This window comes from Eubalaena glacialis, chromosome 2 (assembly GCF_028564815.1).
Source record: "Eubalaena glacialis isolate mEubGla1 chromosome 2, mEubGla1.1.hap2.+ XY, whole genome shotgun sequence".
Classification (NCBI taxonomy): Eukaryota; Metazoa; Chordata; class Mammalia; order Artiodactyla; family Balaenidae; genus Eubalaena; species Eubalaena glacialis.
This window is the reverse complement of record NC_083717.1, coordinates 187,280,760-187,307,584: the sequence shown is the minus strand read 5'-3', so window position 1 is coordinate 187,307,584 and position 26,825 is coordinate 187,280,760. Positions and strand designations below refer to the sequence as shown.

The window sequence follows — 26,825 nt, the reverse complement described above, 5'->3', positions numbered from 1 at the left end:
CAATTTTCTCTCAACTCTTAAATATTTAATTTAAATGAAGCCAAAGTTCTACTTGCAAAAATATAGTTATATTACCTTAATGAGACTAAAAGCATATAAAATCTGCATATGGAAAAACTATCAATTAAACTGTTCTGTAGCAGCCATTTCACAGTCAGTACATTTCTGTCTATATTTTAACTCCTGGTTTCACTAGGCTCTTTTTTAAAAGAGACTACAAAGAGTAGGCTGTCACTTCCATTTCAAAAGAAACTTAATTCGTATTAATATCATACCAACTCACCAATTATAAACCTTTGAAATAAATCAAGTTTTTAACCTACACCTATCAAAATAACACACAGTAAGAACTATTTATTTGAACCTTACCTCTATCCCATCAAAACACAGTTTGATAACTGGTACAAATGCCTCTTCAACAGCCTGTGGGAAAATTTAAAAATCAGTGTCTCTGAAAGTATACATTAGGGCTACACTAGCTTTAGTGCTCTTAAATGAATGCGGTACTGACATTGTTTAAACATAATTTACCACAACACCTGACACAGACTAGGTTCTCAGTAAACAGCTTTAAGACTCGAGAATCCTAAGTCGCACAAGCCTAGGTTCAAATTCTTGATCTCTGCCACTCGGATATGTGATGGTGGCCAAGTTGCTTAATATTTATTTTGTTTGCCTCATCTCCTACTCTGTACATGAGACTACAGATTTATGATTTTAGACTGCTGTAAAGAATAAAATGCAAGCATACACATTAAGCTTAAAAGGGTCTGGCAAATTGCAAGAGTTCAATAAATTAATGGCTATACCATAAAACTCACTCAATTGACTAAACTGATTTTTATAACTCCTCCCCTTTCACTCTGAACATTTACGCACTCTTAAATCTTTTACTTCTTCCTGTAATTTCAACTTATCATAGAACGAGGTGAAAAAGTCACTTCGATCAACATGTCTTGGTGCAACACACAACGCATCAATATCGGCACCTAAAAAAAAAATTAAGCCCATCAACCACTGGTTACTATTACAAGAAAATTATTTTGCATCTTATCATGGCAGTATTTGATGTTGAAAACCTGTTAACGTTACACTGATGAGCCTCTAAAAATGCACCCCTCTCCTTAAAAAAAAAATTACCAGTCAGTATAAGAAAAACATGACCCTAATTGATGGGATATATTTTTTCCTGCAGCATTTTCTATTTGTAGTGGCCCAGGTGAACTGGGAGTCAAAGAAAGGTGACTCAGATAGGAACTCTTATGGTAAGAGAGGCAATTATGCAAGAATACACCCAACATCTTGGTGTCGTTAGTCATAGCCACGTTCATTAGTGAAACAAAAAAATACAGTTATCGTCTATACATTGTGACTGGTGCTTCCAGGCTCCTACCTGCACCTAAATGGGACCTATGCACTTCAAGAAGGACCAGTGGCAAGAATCCAGAGGCAGACCATGGTAAGAACAGTTGTTATTAATTTAGTGCTTGATAGGAGGCCAGCACTGAGTACATAGGGAGAGCACAAAAAAGATGATTAAAATCAATAACTGGGATCATAAAAGGAAGAGATCAATATGGAATCTGGTCAACATAATCATTTTCCTAAAAGACTCAATACCTGAGGCACTAACTCTGAAGGCTATTTATCTGGCATATTCATGAAGGGGGAGAAGGGCATACAGTTCACAGGACACATCAAAAGCAAATGTACTACTTCCGGCACAGAGCAGTGGGAGATGGGGAGAAGGAATAATGCCACAACAGAGAGAACCCGAGACTGGCAGATACTTTTAACAGAGGCTAGTGGCTAATGGTTGAAGAGTACAGCCTCGGACTGCCAGAGTTAGAATCCTAGCTCTGCCAGGAGACGGCTGGGAGCAACTGTTCAAGCTATATTGCCTTTTTAAGTCTCAGACTCCTATTTGTTACATAAGAATAAATAAGATTATGAAGACCAAAAGTTTACTAACTATGCTCAGTAAAAAAGAAAGAGTTCAATAATGTTCTCTGCCATGATAACATTCTTATTGTATATTTATTTACACAGGGGAAAAAAACTACAAATGTAACTAAGAAAGTATTATTAGTGATTGTTACTGTGTTGCAGATACACATTTTTTTTGGTTTGTTTTTTCCTTAACTATATTTCACGACTATAATACAAATTTTTTTCAAGCTTTAATTCATTTTTCTTCTGATTTCCAGAAGAAGATATCATTATTTTAATATCATTTTCTTCTGATATTCTTCAGGTAGAGGAAATGATATACAGAGCAGCACTGTCCAAAGTAACTCCCCAATGGGAAAAGTGTACTTCATGCGCACTTTCCAGTATGGTAGCCACTAACCATATGTGATTATTTAACAATGAAAATGTGGCTACTACTACTGAGAAACTGAATTTTTTATTTTACTTAATACTGCATTGGAGGGTACAGGTATGAAAGGTATCATTTTACATCTTTCTTCTTACCAAATTTAGGCTCCCTGAAGTACTCTCTTTCATGCAAACCTAAGCTGTATAATACACTGCAAGTAACTGAGATGGATGTGTCATTATAATTTTTAAAAAATTAAAAAGTATTCCTTCTCAAGATAATTAAAACAATATTTACCTTTTGTATGTACTCCTAATCTATAAGATCCAAATGTAAATATTTTTCCACCAACATTTTCAATTACAGATTGTGGAAGATTCTGTTGAAGCAAACAAAAAATAGTTATTTTGCCAGTGGAGCACAAAGGTAACTATTTCAAATAGCACTGTACATTTAAAAAAAAAAAAACCAAACCCAAGTAATATTTCTATGCAAATTTATATAGAGGGTAAACAAACTATAAGCTCTACAAAATATCAGGCCTTCACAGATCAACCTAACTTGAAATTTAAGCAATTTTCAACTTTCAATTAGTGTTAGAATTTTGCCACATTTTTGGAAACTGCTATAAAGACTGTGGTAGAGGAGATCATGTGATTCCACAGAAGCAATGTTAGAATCAGGAATTTTATTCATGATAAGGTGCTGCATAAATCATGAATGTTAGAATATACCAAAAACACATTCTGATTGCTTAAAAGATCGTATTCAATGATTATACCAAATATGCCACAGTACATTAGACTATAATTTTACTGTATCAAAAGTGACTCTAAGGCCAATAAGGCTACGTTTAATAGTTTAGTAGGCTTTAGTGGGATGATTTTGAGCAGAACTAAACGTATTGATGATTTCTTAGAGTAGAAACACCAGGAATGAGGAGAAAGGAAAGCACTTAAAAATCATCTTCCTGGGGGCTTCCCTGGTGACGCAGTGGTTGAGAATCTGCCTGGCAATGCAGGGGACACGGGTTCGAGCCCTGGTCTGGGAAGATCCCACATGCCGCGGAGCAGCTGGGCCCGTGAGCCACAACTACTGAGCCTGCGCGTCCGGAGCCTGTGCTCCGCAACAAGAGAGGCCGCGATAGTGAGAGGCCCACGCACCGCACTGAAGAGTGGCCCCCGCTCGCCGCAACTGGAGAAAGCCCTCCCACAGAAACGGAGACCCAACACAGCCAAAAATAAACAAATAAGTAAATAAAATTAAAAAAAAAAAAAAATCATCTTCCTGATCCTGGTACGACTATAAAGTACTATGGAGAATACTTAACCGCCCTTGGTGGTAAGGATAATGTCTGTCCACGAAAAAAAAAAACAACCAAATCTTAATGTGTGCTAGATCAATGTTTCTCTTTACTTTCTAATTCCTCAGTAAAGTCTTACTCAGTAGGAGAACATAAAAGAGACCACTCTTCCCCACCACCCTCCCAAAGTGACATAAATTGTTACTTCATACTCCAACAACCCTAAAAATAAATTGTAAAAGGCTCAGGGGATTCCCTTGTTTTTTAAGGGCACACTTAATCATCACTTATAGAAAACAGGCAATCTAAATGTGTAGTATTACATTTTTTAAAAGTAGACACCACCATCTCTTCCTATGTTTAGATATTTTAAAAACCACTTGTACAGTTGGCTTGGTTATTTAAATTAAGCCAGCAAGATGTGTGCAGAAATATGCCTACAAAGGAAGGTAGAAAGAAACTACCTGAGAACAATGTCCTGTGGACATCTCTAGTAAAACACAAATCTCTCAGATAGGCACCCTCCAGGAGAAGTGTCCAATGCAGTAGGCACTAGCTATGTTTCACTTTCACTTGAAATGCAGCTAGGGTGGCTGAGGAGTAGAATGTTTAATTTTAGTTAATTTAAACTGAAATAGCCAAGTGTGGCTGGTGGCTACTGTATTAGACATTAGTATGTTTATAGCTACTACAGTTGTAACCCAGAAATTAAGATTTCTTAATTAACATCACAGAAGAACTTTTCAATTGCAAATCTTTTTAAGTCTCAGGATATTAGATGGCAAACAAATCAAACAACTTAAGTAAAATTCATATTTTATATAAATTTTCCCCAAAATATTATAAATTAATTGTAACTATACATCAAAAACCAGTGGTTCTCGGGACTTCCCTGGTGGTCCAGTGGATAAGAGTCCATGCTTCCACTGTAGGGGGCGCAGGTTCAATCCCTGGTCAGGGAACTAAGATTCCACATGCCACGAAAAAAAAAAATCAGTGGTTTGCTACTGATTTAACTGGAGATATTTTTGGTTGTCACAATCTGGGGAGAGCAGACAGGCAGCATCTAGTTGGAAGGGTGCTGCTTAACATCTTCCAGGACAGTCCCTAAAAAAGAAATATGTGAGGAATTCCCTGGTGGTCCAGTGGTTAGGACTCCACACTTTCACTGACGAGGATGTGGGTTCAATTCCCTGGTCGGGGAACTTAAGATCCCACAAGCTGCGCGGCGTGGCCAGAAATGAAAGAACTACGTGGTCCCAAAATATCAATAGTGTCAACATCAAGACATCCTGTATCAGGTCTTAAAACCAAGCAGCTGAGGAAGAAATTCTCCCTAGAAAAACAGATACAAAAGATCAAACTTGTAAAGCCTAACCCCTAAAGTCCCATTCTCTAACCAATTTACTACCTACAGAGTTAGGCTACAGAGAAAAGGACACAGGCAAATTTGATTAGGAATGAGCATTAATTTCATTAATCCAAACAATTTTTCTTACCCTCAAGAAAACCAGCAGGAAGAAGTGTATCAAGAGTTACCAGTTAGGGCTTCCCTGGTGGCGCAGAGGTTAAGAATCCACCTGACAATGCAGGGGACACGGGTTCGAGCCCTGGTCCGGGAAGATTCCACATGCCGCGGAGCAACTAAGCCCGTGCGCCACAACTACTGAGCCTGCGCTCTAGAGCCCGCAAGCCACAACTGCTGAAGCCTGCACGTCTAGAGCCCATGCTCCACAACAAGAGAAGCCACCGCAATGAGAAGCCCACGCACCGCAACGAAGAGTAGACCCCGCTCGCCGCAACTACAGAAAACCCACACACACAGCAACAAAGACCCAACACAGTCAATTAATTAATTAATTAATTTTTTAAAATAGAATTACCAGTTAAAGAAACTAACTAGGCACTCAATTACTGAAACAAAACTATCAATGAGATAGTACTCTTGTTTCACATTAAATAAATCTAAGTTCTGGCCTTAAAACAGTTTTCAACTTAAATGTCTAAGAAAAAGCCATTAAAAACAAAGCTGTGTTTCCTATACAAGATTAAAGAATCACTAAGTTCAATAAATGAGTAAAAATACTTAAACCTGGACATCCTTTGCTCAGCTCAAAAAGAAATTCTTTTCAAAATATCATTTTTATCAAAACTCTATCAATGACAAACATGTAGTATACATGGAGTCCCCAGTTTAGAATATTCTGGTTGCTAAAGTTTTAATCAGTTGCTTTGAAATATATATAAACTGCTTTAAGAAAACAATATTATAAATTTGACTAAAGCCAGAAGACTTTAACTTACTTTTCTTCTACCTTGATATCTTCTCTCAGGTTTTCTTCTACCTTTGGTTCTCTTACCATCAATTTTTCAGCTGTACTATAGACTAAATATGGATTTTGTACTACCCTGGAAAAATGACCACTATTTACAGAGTTTTTTAAAACTGGCTTCTAAACACAACTTTACGAATACATTTCCAGAGAACAAACATATGGACACCAAGGGGAGAAAGTGGCCGGGGGCGGGGGCGGGGGGGGGGGGGGGGCGGTGAATTGGGAGATTGGGATTGACATACATACACTAATAAGTATAAAATTCATAACTAATAAGAACCTGCTGTATAAAAAAATAAATAAAATAAAATTCAAAAAAAACACAAAAAACTGCATTTCCTTTACCAGAAGCCTATTCATGGATTCAACAGTTGTATGATTTTCTTTTAAAAAGTTATTAGAGGGCTTCCCTGGTGGTGCAGCGGTTGAGAATCCGCCTGCCAATGCAGGGGACACGGGTTCGAGCCCTGGTCTGGAAAGATCCCACATGCCGCGGAGCGACTGGGCCCGTGAGCCACAACTACTGAGCCTGCGCATCTGGAGGTTGTGCTCTGCAACAGGAGAGGCCGCGACAGTGAAAGGCCTGCGCACCGCGATGAAGAGTGGCCCCCACTCAGCACAACTAGAGAAAGCCCTCACACAGAAACGAAGACCCAACACAGCCAAAAATAGATAAATTAATTTAAAAAAAAAAAGTTATTAGAAACTCAAAGAATGTTATTATAAAAAACTAAATAGATAATTCAGTTTGAGTCTAACATCTGAAGGCCTAAAAAATGCTCATTGTTGCAGAATTCCTTAAAAGGTAATGAGATTCTCAAATACTTAATAAACATGTTTAATACATTTTTTTTTCCTAAGTGAAGCAAATGTTTTACTGAAATCAGTTGTAAACCACAATTTATCCAAATGACAATGTTACATTGTTCTTAAAAGAGTGGGCACAAATATGGCACAGACACAATCCAGCATCTATCAAAACACCATCTGTAAAGAACCTGACTTATTTCGTGCTGTGTGTGAATGTGGTCCAGCATATAAGGTAGACTCAAAACCAGTCAATTTTTTTCTTGATAACATGAAAAACATTTCACTACTTTGCCTCATAATTAAGCACACTCATCTGTCTGTAACAACCGTGTTTAATACATTTTTTAAAGCACCTTTTGAGGGAAACATTATTTCTGTGAAGCGTGTAAGTAATTACTGAGCTTTGAAGTGTTACAACCAAAAGTATTTATAAAATCACTGAATTCAGTTCAGTTTTTCCTGCTTTCAAAATAGCTAGGTACCGGGACTTTCCTGGCGGTCCAGTGGTTAAGACTCTGCCCAATGCAGAGGACTCGAGTTTGATCCCTGGCTGGGAGACTAAGATCCCACATGCTGCACGGCGTGGCCAAAAAACCCCCAAAAAAACCCCAAAAAAAGCTAGATACCAAATACAAATTCTGCTGTCAACAGTCTAAAACACATTCCGCATTCAAGACTCTAAATAGTTATATAAGACAATTGCTGCGTTCAGCTGGCAAATTACTTCCTATACAATTAAGTCACCTTACCTTGATTTCACTGATTTCTCGTATCCACTCTTTTACCAGGTTATTTAATTTTCCCAAAATTAAAATCCTGTTGATAGAGCAAATATCAATCAAGTATCAAGTTGTTTGTTATTCTAGATCACTACTAATTAAAATGAAAAAGCTTTCAATAGATGGCTTCCTAAATTTTAACCAGTTTTTAAGTTAGCAGAAAGAAAGTTTATAGTAGTTAGCTATATGTAGGCACTGTTACACTGGGTGAGGCATTCCTCTAGCTGAGCAAGGCATTCCCCTTTCTCCTGACAATGCTATAGTACTATACTAACCAAAAGTATCACAAATCAAAATTAAGGGAACAGAACTTTATATAGACGAAAAGTTTTTTCTATGTATCACTCTTGTTTGAAACAGACATATATTGGGGAGAATAATTCTAACTTGCTGAGTTCCTCAAAATTAGTTTATTATGTTAATAAAAAATTATAACTTAAAAAAAGATATACATATACACTAATATGTATAAAATGAATAACTAATAAGAACCTGCTGTATAAAAAAATAAATAAAATTCAAAAAAAAAAAAGATATACACACACACACCCCCCCACACACACTGACCTGCGCTGCAGTTCCTCTTCCTCTTCAAAAACGCCAAAAGGCTTCAGAGTCTCAATTAGTTTCTGGGTAAGCAGGCAGTCAGTCTCCTTGGGGGCTGCTAAGCTGATGGGAGAGGTAATGCCATAGTGCTTCTGTGGCGGCTGTGTTTGCTGTGACCCCTGCGTTGTAACTGGACTGCAAACAGAACTGGATAAAATTACTGTCAAAAAATTTCTACAATTTAAAACTAATCAGCATGACTAGAAAAAAATGCTTTAGTAAAATGCATTTCTAAACATAGTTGGTTCCCTGCCATACCCCAAAAAACTTTCAATACATTTTGTTTGCTTTAAAACAAAAAGTAACACAAAAATTAAGTGATGAAAACATTAGTTCCCTCCCACTCCAAGGATTTTAACTGTGTCACTATCTAAATATCTAAATAAACTATAAATAAGAATCCAGATCAGGGACTTCCCTGGTGGCGAGGTGGTTAAGAATCCGCCTACCAATGCAGGGGACACAGGTTCGAGCCCTGGTCCAGGAAGATCCCACATGCTGAGAAGCAATTAAGGCCGTGCGCCACAATTACTGAAGCCCACGTGCCTAGAGCCCGTGCTCTGCAACAAGGGAAACCACGGCAATGAGAAGCCCATGCACCGCAACGAAGAGTAGCCCCCGCTCGCCACAATGAGAGAAAACCCACGTGCAGCAACAAAGACCCAATGCAGACCAAAAAAAAAAAAATCCAGACCAAAAAAGAATCCAGATCAAATAAATTGCTAGAGAAAATGCAATCTAGGACATAGTGGACTTCTGAGAAATTTTACTTACTCCTTACTTCTTGAAAAGGAGCCAAAATCTATTAAATTGTTACTTCTAAAGAGATGAGGATAGATATAAAAACACTGTTCTACCAATACAACAGACTCCCCAAATGGAATTTCACATCTGACTTGCAATGAATAAAACTCATAGATAATGAGGCAAGTAACATAAACATAACTTGGAGGGGAAGAACTATATTCACACCAAGCTTGTTACAGAATTTTTGGTAAGAGATTTACACTTCAACAATGACTAGTCAAAAGTTTTTCCGTTTTAAGAGCAATTCCAGATTTTTACAACCAATAGGGTTTTAATATAACTGGTGAAAAGGTATGGCACGCTCTAAAGAAAGGCTTTAGGAAATTAATCGGACTCAATTATTTTTTGGTGAAACCAATTCTTGTTTTTTTTCCTCCCTTTTTAAATCAATGGACAGGGACTCTAAAGATAAGCAGCACTATCATTAACTAGAAACTAGCTGGTCAAATAACATGCAGAACCAGGTAAGGACTAAGGAAGAAGCTAACATCTCAATCAGTTATCTGCCCCAAATTCTGTTCCTTAAGAAATAATTTATACACACACACACCTACTTTTTTCCAAGTTCTAAATATATATATATACTTTTAATTAAAGTGCAATAATCTACTAAAGCAATAAGATGCCAAAATCCTATGGCAGGTAAGTCCCATTATGAATTTACTACCTATCCCTGGGTTCTGGTTTATACTATGACTGCAGGACTATGTTTTATATTTTGTCTTCTGATATCAACAGAAAACCTAAGAATGCCAGGAAGCCCATAGTGTTTGTCACTAATTAGTCACTAGGCTGTATAGCATTTAATCAATGCTTCCTAAACTAGTTATACATTGTCTCAATTTTATTTCAGATTTTATAGTAACATTTGCTGAATAAATATGAGTCAGATTTATTATCTTACAGCAATTAACTTATGTCTCATCACTTCCTCCTACTACTTTAAATTGCACAGCTATACAAGGCTATGATGTTAATTCAGAGCTGCGGATCCACATGAGCACCAAGCAACCTCAAAAGACTAAATATCTTAATGTTCTATTTTTCAAATTTATGTAGCATCTCCCATGATTAGAATATACAAATTAACATTAAGTGTAAATGCATTCATAATATCTTGGTTAATACATATTTTCGTCAATCAACAAATAGTTATCATCAGGTTCCACAAAGCTGACACCAAAAAGGTGGCCCTCAAAACTGCCTAACCATTTCTTCACAGCATGCTCTAATAGATTCCAGATTCCAGATAAATTATGTATTAAGTTTAAAAAAATACACTTAACACATATCTTAGTATAATTATATTTTCTTGCATTGTTCATTGCTTCATATGAGTTTCTCCAAGTAAACTATAGCCCTTCATGACCACCCCAGGATTATGAATACTTTTTATAAATGATTTTAACATAAGTAGAGCCAGATATGAAAACAAGTGTGAAATCCTTTCTAGCTAGACTTGGTTCATGCAAGGAGAGCTTTCAAGTGTAAACTGAATTCATATTTTCCTACCTTAAAATAATAAACCTCTATTGGATTGTTTTGTTTTGAGCAAACATCTGCATTCTTTTCCTTTCTGAAGGGGCTAAATTCATTACCAGTTGAGTTTGGATGATCACCAAAATGAGTGCCCATTCTCTGTGGGGTTAAGCTTTCTTGCAGATTCCCATTTTTTCTTTCTCAAATATTCAGGTTCTTCATTGTCATACAAAAATCAATGCTTGGAAAGACCCCTGTCTACTTCAACTGTATTACCAGAATACTGGATATAGACTCAGATTTCTTTTTTTTTTTTTAATCAATTTTTTAATTTATTTTTGGCTGCACTGGGTCTTTGTTGCTGTGCATGGGCTTTCTCTAGCTGCTGTAAGCAGGGTCTACTCTTCGTTGTGGTGCACGGGCTTCTCATTGTGGTGGTTTCTCTTGTTGCAGAGCACGGGCTCTAGGCGCACGGGCTTCAGTAGTTGTGGCACAAGGGCTCAGTAGTTGTGGCTCACGGGCTCTAGAGCACAGGCTCAGGAGTTGTGGCGCACGGGCTTAGTTGCTCCACGGCAAGTGGGATCTTCCCAGACCAGGGCTCGAACCCGTGTCCCCTGCCCTGGCAGGCGGATTCTTAACCACTGTGCCACCAGGGAAGTCCTAGACTCAGATTTCTAAATTCACACCAAGTTTGTCTACTTTAATTTGAAAAAAAAAAAAAAAAAAATTGATGTCTACATTAGTTTCCACATGAACATTTTGATGGGGAAACAAATCATACTCCGGTTGTAAATGTTTATTTATTCAAAATGTAGTCACATCATATAAAACCACATTTACTTGTCCCATCTAATTCAGAAAAGAACACTATAGGGGGACATTCCTGGTGGTCCAGTGGTTGAGAATCTGTCTTGCAATGCAGGGGACGCCAGTTCGATCCCTGGTGGGGGAACTAAGATCCCACATGCCTCAGGGCAACTAAGCCTGCACACCGCAACTACTGAGCCCACGTGCCGCAACTAATAAGCCCACATGCCACAACTACAGAGAAGCCCGTGAGCTGCAAGGAAAGATCCCGCCTGCCGCAACTAAAAAAAAAAGAGAGAACATATGTATCACATATCTCTGTATGTATACATATCTAATACAAGTTACATATAGAACATATATTAATTCAAAAACACATATGAAAAGAAATATAAGTAAATCACAACCAAATAAAAGGAAAGAAACAAATACATGTTTTGAAAGGTACAAGATACCTGTGTCTCCAATAGAAATGGCTTAATCTTACGCTAAGTGGCTAGACTAGGAATTCTAGGCTGCCAGATGCTCTAAATGTCCAAAATGTAGAAATATTAGCTATGATTGAGCTTTAAATGGAAGAAGTCAAAATTTTCCATTTAATTTTTAATATTAGAAATTAAGTAGAGTGATAAAACAATTTAAGGATCTTTTTGCTGCTGTTCTATTTCTAACAAAACAAATATACACACTCCAATATTGGGTAATGTGAAGGATTCTGCTTTACAGACTTTCTCCTGGAACTATACACCAGACAGCTAGCTATCAATCCCAAGAATGCAAAGCTCTCCCTCAAATTCTTGAACACATGAGACACCTGCCCATGCCCGTCACTTTCTAGAGACATTTTTACCAGTATTTAGTTTTCTTCAGACATTATTTTAAAAATAACTTCTACAATTATATAAAACAATGAGGAAAAAAAAAAAACTAGATACGGAGCCACAGTATTTGTGATCCACTGAAATTTCTTTCTGGTTTTCAATTTAAATATCAAGAACAGTTGTGCTTTTCCTGAGTAACTGGCTCATTTTCATCTCATGAACATATCTGTACTTACCTTTAGGCTACTGCCTGAATTCTTAGACCAAAACTGGTGGCCATCCAGCAAGTTCTCTACAAAAATCCAAAAATCACTGTACTTCTGTAAGAACTGTTTTAGTACCCTAATTTCTTGCTGTTTTATATCTCTATCCTTATTCTCCCTTGTCATCCACCTTTAATGCAAACACCGTGCTAGTTTTAAATGTGACTAAAGCATTCTTAAAAGTCTCAATCCTTTCTGGGTCAGAGCAAGATATAAATACCTATACATACAGTACATATACGAATCTTGCCCCCCTCCAAAATTACAAAAGACAGCCAAACACTCCTCCCCCACCCCACTTTTTTGGGAGTCAGGAGGGAGAAACGAAGAGGGCACAATACTAAATATTTTCAGAATTCTTCTCTCTCTTAGAACATAGGGCATTTTCTTTATAATATTTAAAATAATTTTCATCAAGGCAAAGCTTACCCAGGACATATACCCACCTTCCCTTTTTTATTATTATTATTTTTAATTTCAACAACATTCTATATAACAATTCCATTCCAACTACACTTGTTCTGCCTCTTGGCATCTTGGTCCCACTCTTTCTACTCCCCTGCTATGCCAGACTACCATTCATACTGCTACCAAGTGTTACCTTCCTAACACACAGCTTCCTTAAAAACCCACATGACTTCTGGTAATGGCATTCAAAACTCTGTCCACAAAAACTGCTCTCAACCCAGAAGCAATCTGAAAAGAGACAAAGCAGGCCTGATTTCATTTCTACCAGTTATACCACTCTGGTTTCACTTCTGCCACTAGTTATGTGATTCTTGTTAAGTTGTAACTCTATGGATTTACCTTAGAATTTATTATATCTCTTCTCTACTTTGGATGGCAAACTAGAAATTTAAATACTATAACATGTTTATGACATGAAAGTCCAGTTTCCAAACACGGAAAGTTTTTAAACCAATACTCAAAAGAAAGGTCAGTCCATCCTTTCCTCATGCTAGGCTGTCTAAGACCTAACTCTAATTAGGATAAATATTTAGGTACTTAGAAATGGCAACATTTTTGTGAAATTGGCATATGACTGTCGGCTGCTTATTTCGGCCAGATACTTGTTTCAAAAGTTTAGGCATCCAATTTAACCAATACATGTGCTCTGAAATATCAAGAAACACTTTGATTACAGTAACTATAAAGCTAACTCAAATAGTGCAAGTTCCTATGATTTGTAAACTATAGTTTAGTAGCCATACAGTCAAATAGTCAAAGTATGATCAATCTTTGGATATATCATATTGACGACCACTTCAAGTCAGTGAGGAAAGTTAAGGAATACTCAAATGAAAGACCTATATTAGTACCTGTTTTCACTAAGTGAATGAAATCCAAAGAGGATTTTCACTTTTACAAAAAAAAGGCAAAAAGCAAAAACACTCTTCGTTTGTTTTGCAAGCGGTTTCAGAGGCAGCGTGCGCCCCGAGTAGCAAGAGCGACACTAACAAGCTTCTTCCCCAGGACATACGTATATTCAGCATCAAACTACCATAGCCTGGAACTGTGTCTGTGAGCAGCAATGCTTTATCTCAATTTATTCTATGCAACTGTTAGCAAGATGTGTATAAGGTAGTTGCTTCTTCATTTCATGCCGTTTTGGCTTACAAAAGCTTTCACAGGACCTCTCTACTTTTGGATAGGGAGGGAAACCTGTATTCTTAATATGTTCTTAAATCAACTTTTAAAAGTTTCACTGCAAATCAAGGAAGCACATTAAGACGATCACTTTTTCTGTCAGACTGGAGAAAAACAAAGCTGATGTACATCTGGTAAAAAATGAAAGACTTATTATAAACCTCCAACGTTGGCAATGGTGTAAGAAAATGAGCACTCTTATCCATCACAAAGGATGTGAGCATGGTATGTCATTTTAAAAAGCAATCTGGCAATATTCATCAAATGTTTTTTAAAGCTTATGTCTAGCAACTTCACCTCTAGCAATCTATCTTACAGAAATACTAGGACACAAGGACTCAAACTGAAGGCCCTGATGTTGGAAGACATATCCTCTTTAATTTTTAGACACATTTTTAGTATATTAAGTGTGTACATTAAAGCACAAATTTCTACTGCTCCTGGGGTACGAATACAATGGCTTAGAAGACAGGCCAAATACGGGCCCAAAATCCTGTACAGCAACAATAAGCTTGAAATGAGCAATGTCTACCCCAGCATTATCCTTTATAGACGGAGCATGCTTGGTATTTGTAAATAAATACCTCTCTTGACCCTACAGATTCTGGAAACTTGACCCTTCTTATAGGAATAATACAAAAGATACCCAAGGTTGTTCACTGGAGCACTGTATACAATGCACCAACAAACCGGAAACCGCCTGAATATCCATTAATATAATATAGGACTGGCGAATTACAGTACATTCTTACAACTTAATACTATGCTATATAAAAAGAATGAGGTGGTTATCACATGTAGTAGCATGGAAACATGCCCACAATATGTCAGGTGAAAAAAGTTGTAGAATATAATTATGATAATAGCTAGTATTTATTGAAACCTCAACATATTCCAGTTAGTGTGGCAAGCACTTTACATTATTCCCGACTATTCCAACGACTCTGTTCACTGGGTCAGGATATGATCTCAGGCATCTGACTATAATCATAAGCCTCTATACATCTTTCACAACATACAGTCTTGTACCTTTAAAAATTATTTGTGTATTATGTCTATACATGCATAGAAACACACCAAGCAGAATTGATTGGTGGAAGAATTTCATCTTCTAGGATTCTGTTTCCATTAGAGTACTTTTGTTAAAGTACTTTTAAAGATAAATATTAATGAAGTCATACAAAAGTTGAAAATCATCTAATTCTACTATTCACCATTAAGTTTGTGATAGTAAAGAGGCTAAAACCACCCCCTAAAATCATTCTCCAACAGCAAAGGACAGCAAACAAATGTTCAATTTAAATCAATAATTAGCTTTTTGATTATTAGTTTTGTAGTTTATGCTAATCAAAATGTTATTTTAAAGAACTGAAATAAAAACCTTAAAATGGATTTTTCAGTGTAACACTTTGTGATTAGAAAATTAAATACAAAGCAAATCATGATTTACAGCTCTAGAAAACTAGTAAAGCACCAAAGCTATCTATCAAACTTCATCAATCCAATTTTCCTAAAAGCACCTTTTCCTCATTTAAGTTATTTTTCCCAGAAAGTATATTATTAGGCTGAAATTTACTGAACTAGGATCCTAAATATGTATGAAAGACAATGCTAAAATCAGGAATACAAAGATAGTCTCTATCCTCAGTGACAATCTCAAATTTGGTCTGGGATTCAGATCTTTAAACAACAGATGAGTGCAAAGTAAAAGCTTAAAATAAACATTACAGAAACAAAGAATCAAGGATATACCAAAGGAAAAGGTTAAGGAGGTATGCACTCTAAATGACTTGGAGAAGGGGAAAAGAGCAGTCTCGGCAGATGACTAACACACAAAGGAAAGGACAACAAATCACCAATGGTGTTTTCTGAAATAGTTAATATTTAACGACTTCCATCCCAATTTAAACAAAGCTCATGCTACTGATGAATCTCTGACTCCTCACATTGGGCATATGGAATTGGTGGCACGTAGTATTAAAAGGGTCAATTGCCTCAAAATGTATAGATCCTAGCCAACAGAAAACACTGTCATTTCTTGCTAGTTTTAGTCAGTGAAGTTAAAACTGAAAGCTTAACTTACTTGATATTCTTCTTTAGAAGTAATCAGATAAATCACAGTTACACTTAATGGGTACATCCCAGGTGGTCCAGTAGTTAAGAATCCGTCTTGCAATGCAGGGGATGCCGGTTCAATCCCTGGTCGGGGAACTAAGAACCCACATGCCACAGAGCAGCTGAGCCCGCGTGCCGCAACTACTGAGCCCGCATGCCACAACTACAGAGCCCACGTGCCACAACTAGAGAGAAGCCTGTGCACCGCAACAAAGAGACGGCGCACGGCAACAAAAGATCCCACATGCTGCAACTAAGACCCAACATAGCCAACAAATAAATAAATATTTTTTAAAAAACCACTTAATGTATAACGACAGTATGTAATTTGCTGTTTAAAGGCCTTAACCTTAAACGTAATGTGCCCATTCAAATTAAGCAGGAAAAAAGGACATTGAACAGAATAGGAATATGGGATCTCTCTAAAGTATCTGAATACGCATTAAATATTAATTCTTAGCAGAAATAATACAATCTCCTCTTTCACAAGAAGTTTAACACATATTTAAATTTTACCTGTAGCTTAAAAGTCAAGCATATAGTCAAGACAACGTATTTGCTCACTAAGACATTATTCTAAGGATGGCTAATTCACCTGCCACCCTATGTACTAAACATAGTTAGAACCTAACTATAGTCTTAAAATATGTATTCCAGGTGGATCATCCAGCTAATATTTAGCAAGCAGCAGCAGAGGCTAAAATATAGATGAAGCAATAGTTTACGCTCAAGGGGAATAAATTATGATGAATCCCAACGCCAAACTTTGGAAATAAAAGGTTGATTATACAGAGAAAGGGGACTTGTTACTGAATGGTAACAATGGCCAGGTTATTTTTCCTTCTTTCCTAAGGGCACTTCCAACTGTCCCTCTGCCCTCTCTCCAAGAGGAGCTAGAAGTAAAAAAAAAACAAAAAACAAAAAACAGCCAAACCACAGCATTCCTGCATCAGTATCTGTCAAGCACAATTTGAAAATGAAAGAAATGTAACTAGAGAATCTAAAAAGTATAAAAATGTATCAGAAAATAGTCAAAAATATATTAAATCATAGTATTATACACAGGAAATACAATTTAGATGTTTCTGATAACCAAAATGACAGGAACACTATTCTTAAATAAAAACTTATTTAAAACTATAAAGACTACTGTAAAATGCAAGAAGCTGGTTTCTGAACGAAATATAGAGGGAACAGAAATGTGAGACAATTCTGTGACAGAAGAGGAATAAAAATATCAAATTTAAACTCCTACATTTTTTTCTTCTGCAAATATTTAAATTTTCAAATGAGAATGCTATAAAATTCTGCAGACCTGCAATCCAACGACTAAAAAACAACTATCTTCCACACAACTTGATCTTGAAAATTAAGTATACTTAAGACATACAGACTCCCATTGAGCTGATGAAACACAGTTCCCAACAAGATACACAGAAAATGGTACAGTACTAGAATGAGAATGAAACATGGAACCCAGAGTTGAATTCGGCTGCAGTCTACAACTTAGCACCCTTAAGACCCTAGAGGAGTGACGACTTTGAGCCTCACTTTACAAGAACTAATATCTCCTGCAATGGTGCTGTTTTATAAATCATAAACTCAGATTGTACAATTATTTAAAAGCTGCTGAATAATCAGAACGATGAACATACCAAGTAAAAGACATGCCTCTTCCACCAACCAAAAATGAAAAATAGCTGGGACTCCAACTGGCCTCATTTTGCCTGAGAGTAGCTTTTATAAACCTGCCTAGATGCAACTCAAGGTGAAATTTAATTGTAATGTTAACTTGAAGTAGCTTAGTTACCAAGGAATGGAATATTCTGATGAATCAAAACATTTTAAAAGTTATATGTTTTCAAGCCAGAAGGCTTTGGGGGGTTGAGGGAGGGGGTGTCAGGGAGTGGGAACTGACTTACAAATTTACTCAAATCCAATTATCTTCCCTCCCAACTTCTCCATCAAAAAGCATGAACCGACAACATGCTTAAAGTAAAATACCACATTTCACAACCATAACTAACATTTATTAAGCAGCAAGCAATTCATTACAAAATCTCTACATCTTAAAATCTGAGAATCAAAATCTCTCAGAAGTTACCTTTCAAAGGTTATCTAATACACTGTTTTTCATTGACAACAAAAAATGTCTTTAAATCATGTGTGTGTCCATTCCTCCAGACCATTCAAAAACCACCAGAGATGCTGCACAGACACCACCACTGGAAACAGCGCAGCTTGGGACAGCTGTCAGCTGTTTCTATACATCAGTTTCTCGAACTTTTGGGTCTTAGGACCCTTTCACAACTCTTAAAATTTATTGAGGACTCCAATTACCTTTTGTTTATATGGATTATGTCTGCCATTATTTACTACATTAGAAATTACAACAGGGAAATTTTTGTATAGTAACAAGAAATCTATTACATGTTAACATAAATGACTTTTTAAAAAATAACTGTTTTCCAAAACAAAAAACTTAGTGAGAAGAACAGCACTATTTTACATTTTTGCAAATCTCGAACTCTGGCTTAATCAGAAATAGCTGGTTCCCATATCTGCTTCTGCATGCAATCCCTTTTGATAAGTTGTTTTGGTAGATGCACAGGAATAAAACCTGGCATTACACCATTATAACTAGAAAAGAGTATTTTAATAGCCTTTTCAAATAACTGTGGATATTCTTCTTTGATATTACACCAAAATGCCACAAGTGGTAATTTCTTAGAGATCAGTTACAGTATGAAAGCAGAAACCACAGCAATAAACCCTTTGTACTCTTGCATTAAAATCGACTGGTCCACCTTGCACTTTAAATGTACCTTTACCCATGCATGATTTTATTACATCGTGATTGGTGGTTTGGAAGATGTGGGTTCACTTAAGATATGCATATCTTCCAAATGTTGGCACATTATTATACAATATCAAAAAAAAAGTTCACTAATATCACCATCAATCACATCAGAAACATTTTTAATTATTGGGAGGCTGTCAAGCTCACAATGACAGAAACAAGCATTCTAAAATTCTAATTTTTGCTTGAAAGCTCAAATTTTATCACTGGCCACAAACACTGTCAGTTGTTCTCCTTAAAGAGACAGGCTCCATTTTTCAAGTAAATGCTAAGTAGTCAAGTATGAACATCATAGTTCATCAATTGTTCTTTCAGGTAAAAACAGAGCTCAATGAGAAAAGCACTAGCTTAGCTCACAAATCAATCATACATGTGCTCTTCGCAAAACAACCATCCTACTTTTTAGCATACAGCTTTATGTGTACTTCCCATTTTATCACAACATATTCAAAAAGCTCAAGGGTGAAGACTTAATAAAATTAACATTTTTTTACTGCTTCATCAAGGACTTTTTTTTCAAACTGTGTGTGTTTGTGTGCATGTGTGTAGTGAAGTAACACAATGATAACTAGTAGAATACAGTGCCTCTGCCTTGATTCTTCCTAAAGCATCATTACCCACCACTGCTTTTGCACCACTGGTGCAAATGTCAACACACTAAAAAAGACATAACATCTCAATATTATGAAAAGTTTGGATTTTATGTACTCCCTAAAAGGATCTCAAGGACCCCCAACATGGAGGCTTCTACAAATCACTCTGAGAACCACTGCTACACGATATTACTACCCACCAAAAGGTCCCAGTTCTACCTCTTATCACTACATGAAACTAGTCCAATTCCCTTTTTTTGTGACAACCCCAAAAATATGGAAGAAAAGCTATTGTCTCCCCCAAGTCTTGCTAAATACCTCTTCCAATAACATTCGACAAATGTGGCATGAATGCTAAGTCACTGATAATGTTTACTCCCCTTGAAGTCTTTTTATTACCAGTGTGATAGCTAGAACTGAGCTGATGCAGATAATGATCTGACCAGCACAGAGAAAGGCAGAAACTGGAATACAGTCCTCATACAGGTATTATACGCTGTATTAATGCAGCGGTTCTCAACAAGATTTTGGCCCCCAAGGTACATCTGGCAATATCTGGACACATTTTTGGTTGTCATTACCAGGACATGGGGGGTGGGACTCCCGCAATCTAGTAGATAGAAGTCAGGCATGCTGTTAAACACCCTGCAATACACAGGACAGAATTATCAGCCTAAAATGTGAATAGTACCACCATGAGAAATCTGGTATTAATGGATCCTAAGACTACAAAAATTCTGGAAGCTTTATCACCATGGCTCTTAAACCATACCAGCTTTTCAAAATTATATATGCAATTACATCTGCTTTTGGACAATATATGGAGACCTCCTCACAATGTTTTCTAACGACGTAACTTCAGTAATCTGTTTTGATTTCATCCATTCTGACAATTTACCTATACCTTAACCCCCCCACCCACACACAAAGACTTAACAGCCACACCAAACAGGAAAGTGGAAGTCAAACACAATACAGTCTGGAAATCACAATTCAAAACATCAAAGAGGGGCTTCCCTGGTGGCGCAGTGGTTGAGAATCTGCCTGCCAATGCAGGGGACACGGGTTCGAGCCCTGGTCTGGGAAGATCCCACATGCCGTGGAGCAACTGGGCCCGTGAGCCACAATCACTGAGCCTGTGCGTCTGAAGCCTGTGCTCCGCAACAAGAGAGGCCGCAATAATGAGAGGCCCGCGCACCGCGATGAAGAGTGGCCCCCGCTTGCCGCAACTAGAGAAAGCCCTCGCACAGAAACGAAGACCCAACACAGCCATAAATAAATAAATAAATAAATAAAAATTGTATAACTTTAAAAAAAAAACAGATTTATAAAAACATCAAAGAAATAAAATTAATGACACCAGAACATGACAAAGAAAGCAAACTAATGAGAAAAAAGGCCTACTTAACTAGGCAGTCTATGGTCTTTTAGTTTACTTTAAAAGGACTATAGTACACATAGGGTTAACAATAAGAGAAAAGCTAATGAAAAACTGGCCATACTGTTCACATCTCAAGAAACACACTAGAAAGACAATATCCATGTGTGAGAATCTGCTGCCTTCACTTTGTCTTCCATTTTAAACATTTGCACTAACTTCCAAAGAATTTGAAGCACTTAGGTCTTTAAAGGAAAGGTATACCTCCCTTCCTCAAAGCATGCTGGGAAAAAGTAGGTATAAAAGAACTTTTAATTTCTAAAAAGACACAAATTAAGTTATTTCTTAATTAAAGCCCTTTAAGGCATACATTTCCTATTACTGATCAATTTTTAATACTGACATGATTATCAGAAAGAGAAGTCCTTTTTCCAAAACAGCAATAAAATGTGAGCTAACACAAAGAAGTCACATGGCATTACTGCAAATATTTAGGTTTACTTTAATTGCTGCTGAATTGAAAAATGCCACAAAAATCTTGCTTAGACTCGGTTCTCCTAGTAACCCTTTTTATTGTTCCATAAAAGAATGATTCAATTAACAGGGACCTTGCACCTTATAAGATTTTAGGTCTGCTATATTTAATTAAAATTAACAAATATTCTCATTACAGAAATAATATGTTGATAGGCCTCTCAACAAAATGACTAGAGTGGGTGAGAAGGAAGGAGCATGAAATTCCTTTTTAACATATCGTGTAAAATGGGACAGATGTCTTTAAAGCCTGTTTCAAAGTTAGAGCCTCACCTGTAAAGAGAGACATACACACACATATACACATACATAAATAAAACTGTAAAACTATAATCAGTGATATTTGCAGAAAAGAAGTTGTTTTTACTTAAAAAAAATAAACTAAGCGTGAGGTGCTACGTTAGGTGTCTAGAAACCCCAACATCTTTATTCTGCGTTTAAGTAAAACTTCAAGGGTCAATTACATGCTTCGGGGCTACAAAGAGAACTCGGCCCCCCATCTCTTACCCCTGAATCTTCAAAAATGGAAGATATGCAGTCTCACGATTTAGGCCTCTACTCTGCTGTATATACGCAGAAAAAAAGGCTGTAATCTTTCGATCAACAATGAGTTCTCAAATTACATCCCATTCTTTGAGAGACAGAGAAAAGAAAAAGAAAACTTCTTTAAAAATCCCAACATGGCAAAGAAAGTATAAGATGTAGGCCTAGTGAGATTAGAAGGCATAGATGGACTGCAATAAGAAAAAGTCTACCATCAGAAGAACAGAAAGTATCACTGCAGATGGAGAGACGGAAGCAAGGTGAAATCCGGCGACCCTATAGAAACAAAACCGGGAGAGCGACACGTAACGCAACGCCTTTCGACGGGGGGCACCCGGGAAAGTGCCCCTCTCCGGCAGCCGAAAGGCTGGAGGGAACGGAGGCGGGGGGAGGGGATGTTCGAACAGCTGGGCTCGACGCTCAAAACTGGGCTTTTAACTCGTGCTCAGGCAAGCTGGGACGCGGAAGTGGGTTAACACTGGCGCACGAAGTGGGCATCTCGGAAACGGGAGGGAGAGCTATGCCGGGAACAGAAGCAGCGAAACGAGCCCGAGAGGCGCCGGGGGGCGAGCCCGAACCCCGTGTGCAGACCCCGCGAGAAGCAGGGCCTTCCTCCCCGGCAGCTGAGCACCGGGGTTCCTCCCCACTCCTTTCTCTTATCGGACGAGGCGGAGGAGCGGGAGCAGTAGAGTTAGAGGATCCTCCGGCCATTCCGGAAGGGGAAGGCCCCCGGCCCGCCAGCGGCCGAAGCCAGGAAGGGGTGGGGGGAAGCGGGAACCGAACACAAGGGGAAGTGCGGCGGCGAGTGGGAGAGGAAACAGGAAGAGCCCCAGTCCCGCCCGCCTCCCCCTCGGGGCGAGGGCCCGGCTCGCGCGCCCCCCCTCCTCCCTCTCCCCTCCCCCGACGCCCCCAAAGCCCCGCCGGCGTGCGAGAGAAAACAGAATACAAATCACTTACAACGGCATCGTCTCCTGCGCCGGCACCGCCCAGTCACTTCCCCCCCGCAACCGCCGCCGCTGCCGCCCTGGGCATGATCCACTGAGGCGGGAGGGAGGGGGGGGGCCTGCCTCAGCCCTGGGTCCAACCCCACTCCCGCACCCGCTCCCGCCGCTTTAAGCACTTCTCCTCCTTCTCCTTCGTCCTAACATGGCGCCCGAGCGCTACCACAGCAACGTTCTAGAACCGCTGACGCCGCTACACACGCTATGCGTGCGCCTGCGCAGCAGCCGCCCGGCCCGCCGCGAAGCCTCACGGGAAGGGTAGTTCGTGCGCCGGCTGGCGCTCCGGCGGCTTCCGCCCCGGTTGTGTCCGGCTTCCGCGGCACGTGTCGGGGGTATGGGTGGGAGCCGTTTGGGAGGCTCTGGGCTCGGGGGTGTCCCTCCTGCCGGGCCGCTCTCGTCGCCGATGGGGGCGATGCAGCCCGGACGGCGCGAGGAAGGCCCCGGAGAGGTGCCGCTTCCGGTGCATTGTGAGGTCCCGCCGTTCTCTCCGCCCGAGGTCGCGGCCGCTGCGCTTCCCCTCGGACCGCGTCGGTGGAGGCGCTTGGAGGGGACCGAGGCGCCCACGCGTGCCCCGGGTGCCAGCCGAGCGCTGGGCTCAGCATGGGCACACTGGGTTGTAACAGGTTACTCAACCTCTTATTTTTTGCAAAGTGAGAGTAATGCCTGCTTCCTAGGGTAGTGGCGCCTATTTAATGTGATAATGCAAGAAGGGTGCTTGGCACTGCCGGGGACAGAGGGCGCAGAGACGTCGCTAGGACTCCCGCCTTACCCTCTAGACTCGGTCCCCCCGGCGCGGAGCTTTGGAGTTGTTCTGTCCACTAAGGTGTACGCAGGCGCTCAGGAAATATCTGTTGAATGAATAAATTTGCTGGATAGGACTGTGATGACAGCAGATTCGGGAACAGGAGCTAAATTTATTTCTAACAGCTGGTGCACTGGAACTCACTATAAAGCTGTCATTCAGTAGAAACGTAGGTGCCAGTAAGCCTTGGGATATTAGCAAAGGCCGTTTCGCCCATAGTTTCCCTGAGGCTGTGTTTTGCAACCCCTTCTCTCCCTGGGGTGGGACTTGGGAATTACCTGCACACCTCCAGCAAAAGTTTAATAAAGAATGCCTGAGACTGACTTGACTCTCATATTCTTTCCCTCTTCGAATTTAGAACGCGTTCCAAAGTGTCACACAGATTAATGGAGGGGAAGGGGGGCATCAAATATGGGAAAGTTAAAGTTCTAAATTCTTTAAATATGTACTTGTAAATCCTCAGGAAATTTGACAAAAGATTTCCATTTTTTTCACAGAACGTCTAGTGGGACTAGCGTTCTAGGACTAATGAGCGGCTCAGTGGGAAACGCACAGGATCCAAACCCGCATTGTCCAATAAGGTAGCCATTTGTCACATGCGGCTTGCCGGCACTTGAAATGAAGCTAGTTCATTTAAGATGTAAGTACAAATCACACGCAGATTTCAGAGATCTTACTATGCACAAAAGAAAGAAATACCTCACTGACAATTTTTTTATATTGTGTTTTGGATATAGTGCATTAAAGAAAATATGAAAATTTCAACTGTTTCTTTTTACTTTTTAAAATGTGGCTGCTAGAAAAATTTAAATTATGTATGTGGCCATCATTTCTATGGAACAGCAATGATCTGAAGACAGACTTGTATTTGATTTTCAATTCTACTTATTCCCTTATTCCCTTACCCTCTTGTGGCTTTAGTTGGGGGCCCAGTAATAGACCTGTCAAAATTTTTGAAAATCTGAGATCCAGTGGAATCAATAAAATATTAAAGCTATGGTCTTAAAAATTGTTCATAAAGATAGGCACTCAAAACTACAATGAGGTATCATCTCACACCGGTCAGAATGGCCATCATCAAAAAATCTAGAAACAATAAATGCTGGAGAGGGTGTGGAGAAAAGGGAACACTCTTGCACTGTTGGTGGGAATGTAAATTGATACAGCCACTATGGAGAACAGTATGGAGGTTCCTTAAAAAACTAAAAATAGAACTACCATATGACCCAGCAATCCCACTACTGGGCATATACCCTGAGAAAACCATAATTCAGAAAGAGTCATGTACCAAAATATTCATTGCAGCTCTGTTTACAATAGCCAGGACATGGAAGCAACCTAGGTGTCCATCATCGGATGAATGGATAAAGAAGATGTGGCACATATATACAATGGAATATTACTCAGCCATAAAAAGAAATGAAATGGAGGTGTTTGTAATGAGGTGGATGGAGTTAGAGTCTGTCATACAGAGTGAAGTAAGTCAGAAAGAGAAAAACAAATACAGTATGCTAACACATATATATGGAATCTAAGGGAAAAAAAAAAAAAAGAGGTCATGAAGAACCTAGTGGCAAGATGGGAATAAAGACACAGACCTACTAGAGAATGGACTTGAGGATATGGGGAGGGGGAGGGGTGAGATGTGACAGGGTGAGAGAGTGTCATGGACATATATACACTACCAAATGTAAAATAGATAACTAGTGGGAAGCAGCCGCATAGCACAGGGAGATCAGCTCGGTGCTTTGTGACCACCTAGAGGGGTGGGATAGGGAGGGTGGGAGGGACGGAGATGCAAGAGGGAAGAGATATGGCAACATATGTATATGTGTAACTGATTCACTTTGTTGTAAAGCAGAAGCTAGCACACCATTGTAAAGCAATTATACTTCAATAAAGATGTTTAAAAAAAAAAAAAAAAAAAAGATAGGCACTGATGATTGTCAAATACTAACACTGTCCCACTTACATTCTGGGGGGTGGGAGCAGATAAACACTTGAAGAGGTAAGGGAATTATAGATTGTAATAAGAACCATGAATAAAATAAATCAGATGATAAAATTACGGGACAGTTCAACTTTAGATAGGGTGGTCAAACTAGGCCTCTCAGAGGAGCTGATCTTTGACCTGAGACCTGAAGCCTTTCTAAGAGATTTGGATTTTATCTTTTTGTGAATGGGGAAGACATTGGAAGTTTTAAAAGGGGAAGGAGATTACATTGATATTTGTGGGAAGGTAAAAGGGTAGGGAATCAATTTGAACTTCCCAGATGGGAACTTCCCTGGTGGCCCAGTGGTTAAGATCCACCTGCCGGGCTTCCCTGGTGGCACAGTGGTTGAGAATCTGCCTGCTAATGCAGGGGACATGGGTTCGAGCCCTGGTCTGGGAAGATCCCACATGCTGTGGAGCAACTAGGCCCGTGAGCCACAACTGCTGAGCCTGCGCCTCTGGAGCCTGTGCTCCGCAACGAGAGAGGCCGCGACAGTGAGAGGCCCGCGCACCGCGATGAAGAGTGGTCCCTGCTTGCCACAGCTAGAGGAAGCCCTCGCACAGAAACGAAGACCCAACACAGCCCCAAAAATAAATAAATTAATTAATTAATTAATTAAAAAAAAAAAAAAGATCCACCTGCCAATTCAGGGGACACGGGTTCGAGCCCTGGTGCAGGAAGATCCCACATGCCGCAGAGCAACTATACCCGCACACCACAACTACTGAAGCCGGCGCGCTCTAGAGCCCGTGCTCCACAACAAGAGAAGCCACTGCACTGAGAAGCCCACGCACCGCAACGAAGAGTAGCCCCTGCTCGCCACAACTAGAGAAACCCTGCATGCAGCAACGAAGACCCAACGCAGCCAAAAATAAATAAAATAAAAGATAAAAAAAATTTTTTTAAAAATGCTGCAAACTGCCAGACGTTTTGAAGTTGGAGGAAAGATGAGGTGGCTCTTGCCATATTCAGGTAAGAGATGATGAAGCTTGGGGCTTCCCTGGTGGCGCAGTGGTTGAGAATCTGC

General features: G+C 39.2%; 1 protein-coding gene across 8 annotated transcripts in view; it reads right to left on the bottom strand.

Annotated features, from left to right (window-relative positions):
* Positions 1-23,183, bottom strand: part of PAPOLA (poly(A) polymerase alpha) — a 58,898-nt gene extending 35,715 nt beyond the window's left edge. For 6 of the 8 annotated variants that reach the window (XM_061181228.1, XM_061181231.1, XM_061181233.1 and 3 more), the window contains exons 1-6: positions 22,959-23,183; positions 8,116-8,301; positions 7,519-7,585; positions 2,618-2,699; positions 880-989; positions 370-423 (exon numbers count right to left, since the gene is read on the bottom strand). In XM_061181228.1, coding sequence (XP_061037211.1) covers positions 370-423; positions 880-989; positions 2,618-2,699; positions 7,519-7,585; positions 8,116-8,301; positions 22,959-22,966 — 507 coding nt within the window. In that variant the 5' untranslated portion in view covers positions 22,967-23,183. The remainder of the gene's footprint in view (positions 1-369; positions 424-879; positions 990-2,617; positions 2,700-7,518; positions 7,586-8,115; positions 8,302-22,958) is intronic. The other 2 variants (XM_061181230.1, XM_061181235.1) reach the window with 2 other exon arrangements.
* Between the last annotated feature and the right edge of the window lie 3,642 nt (positions 23,184-26,825).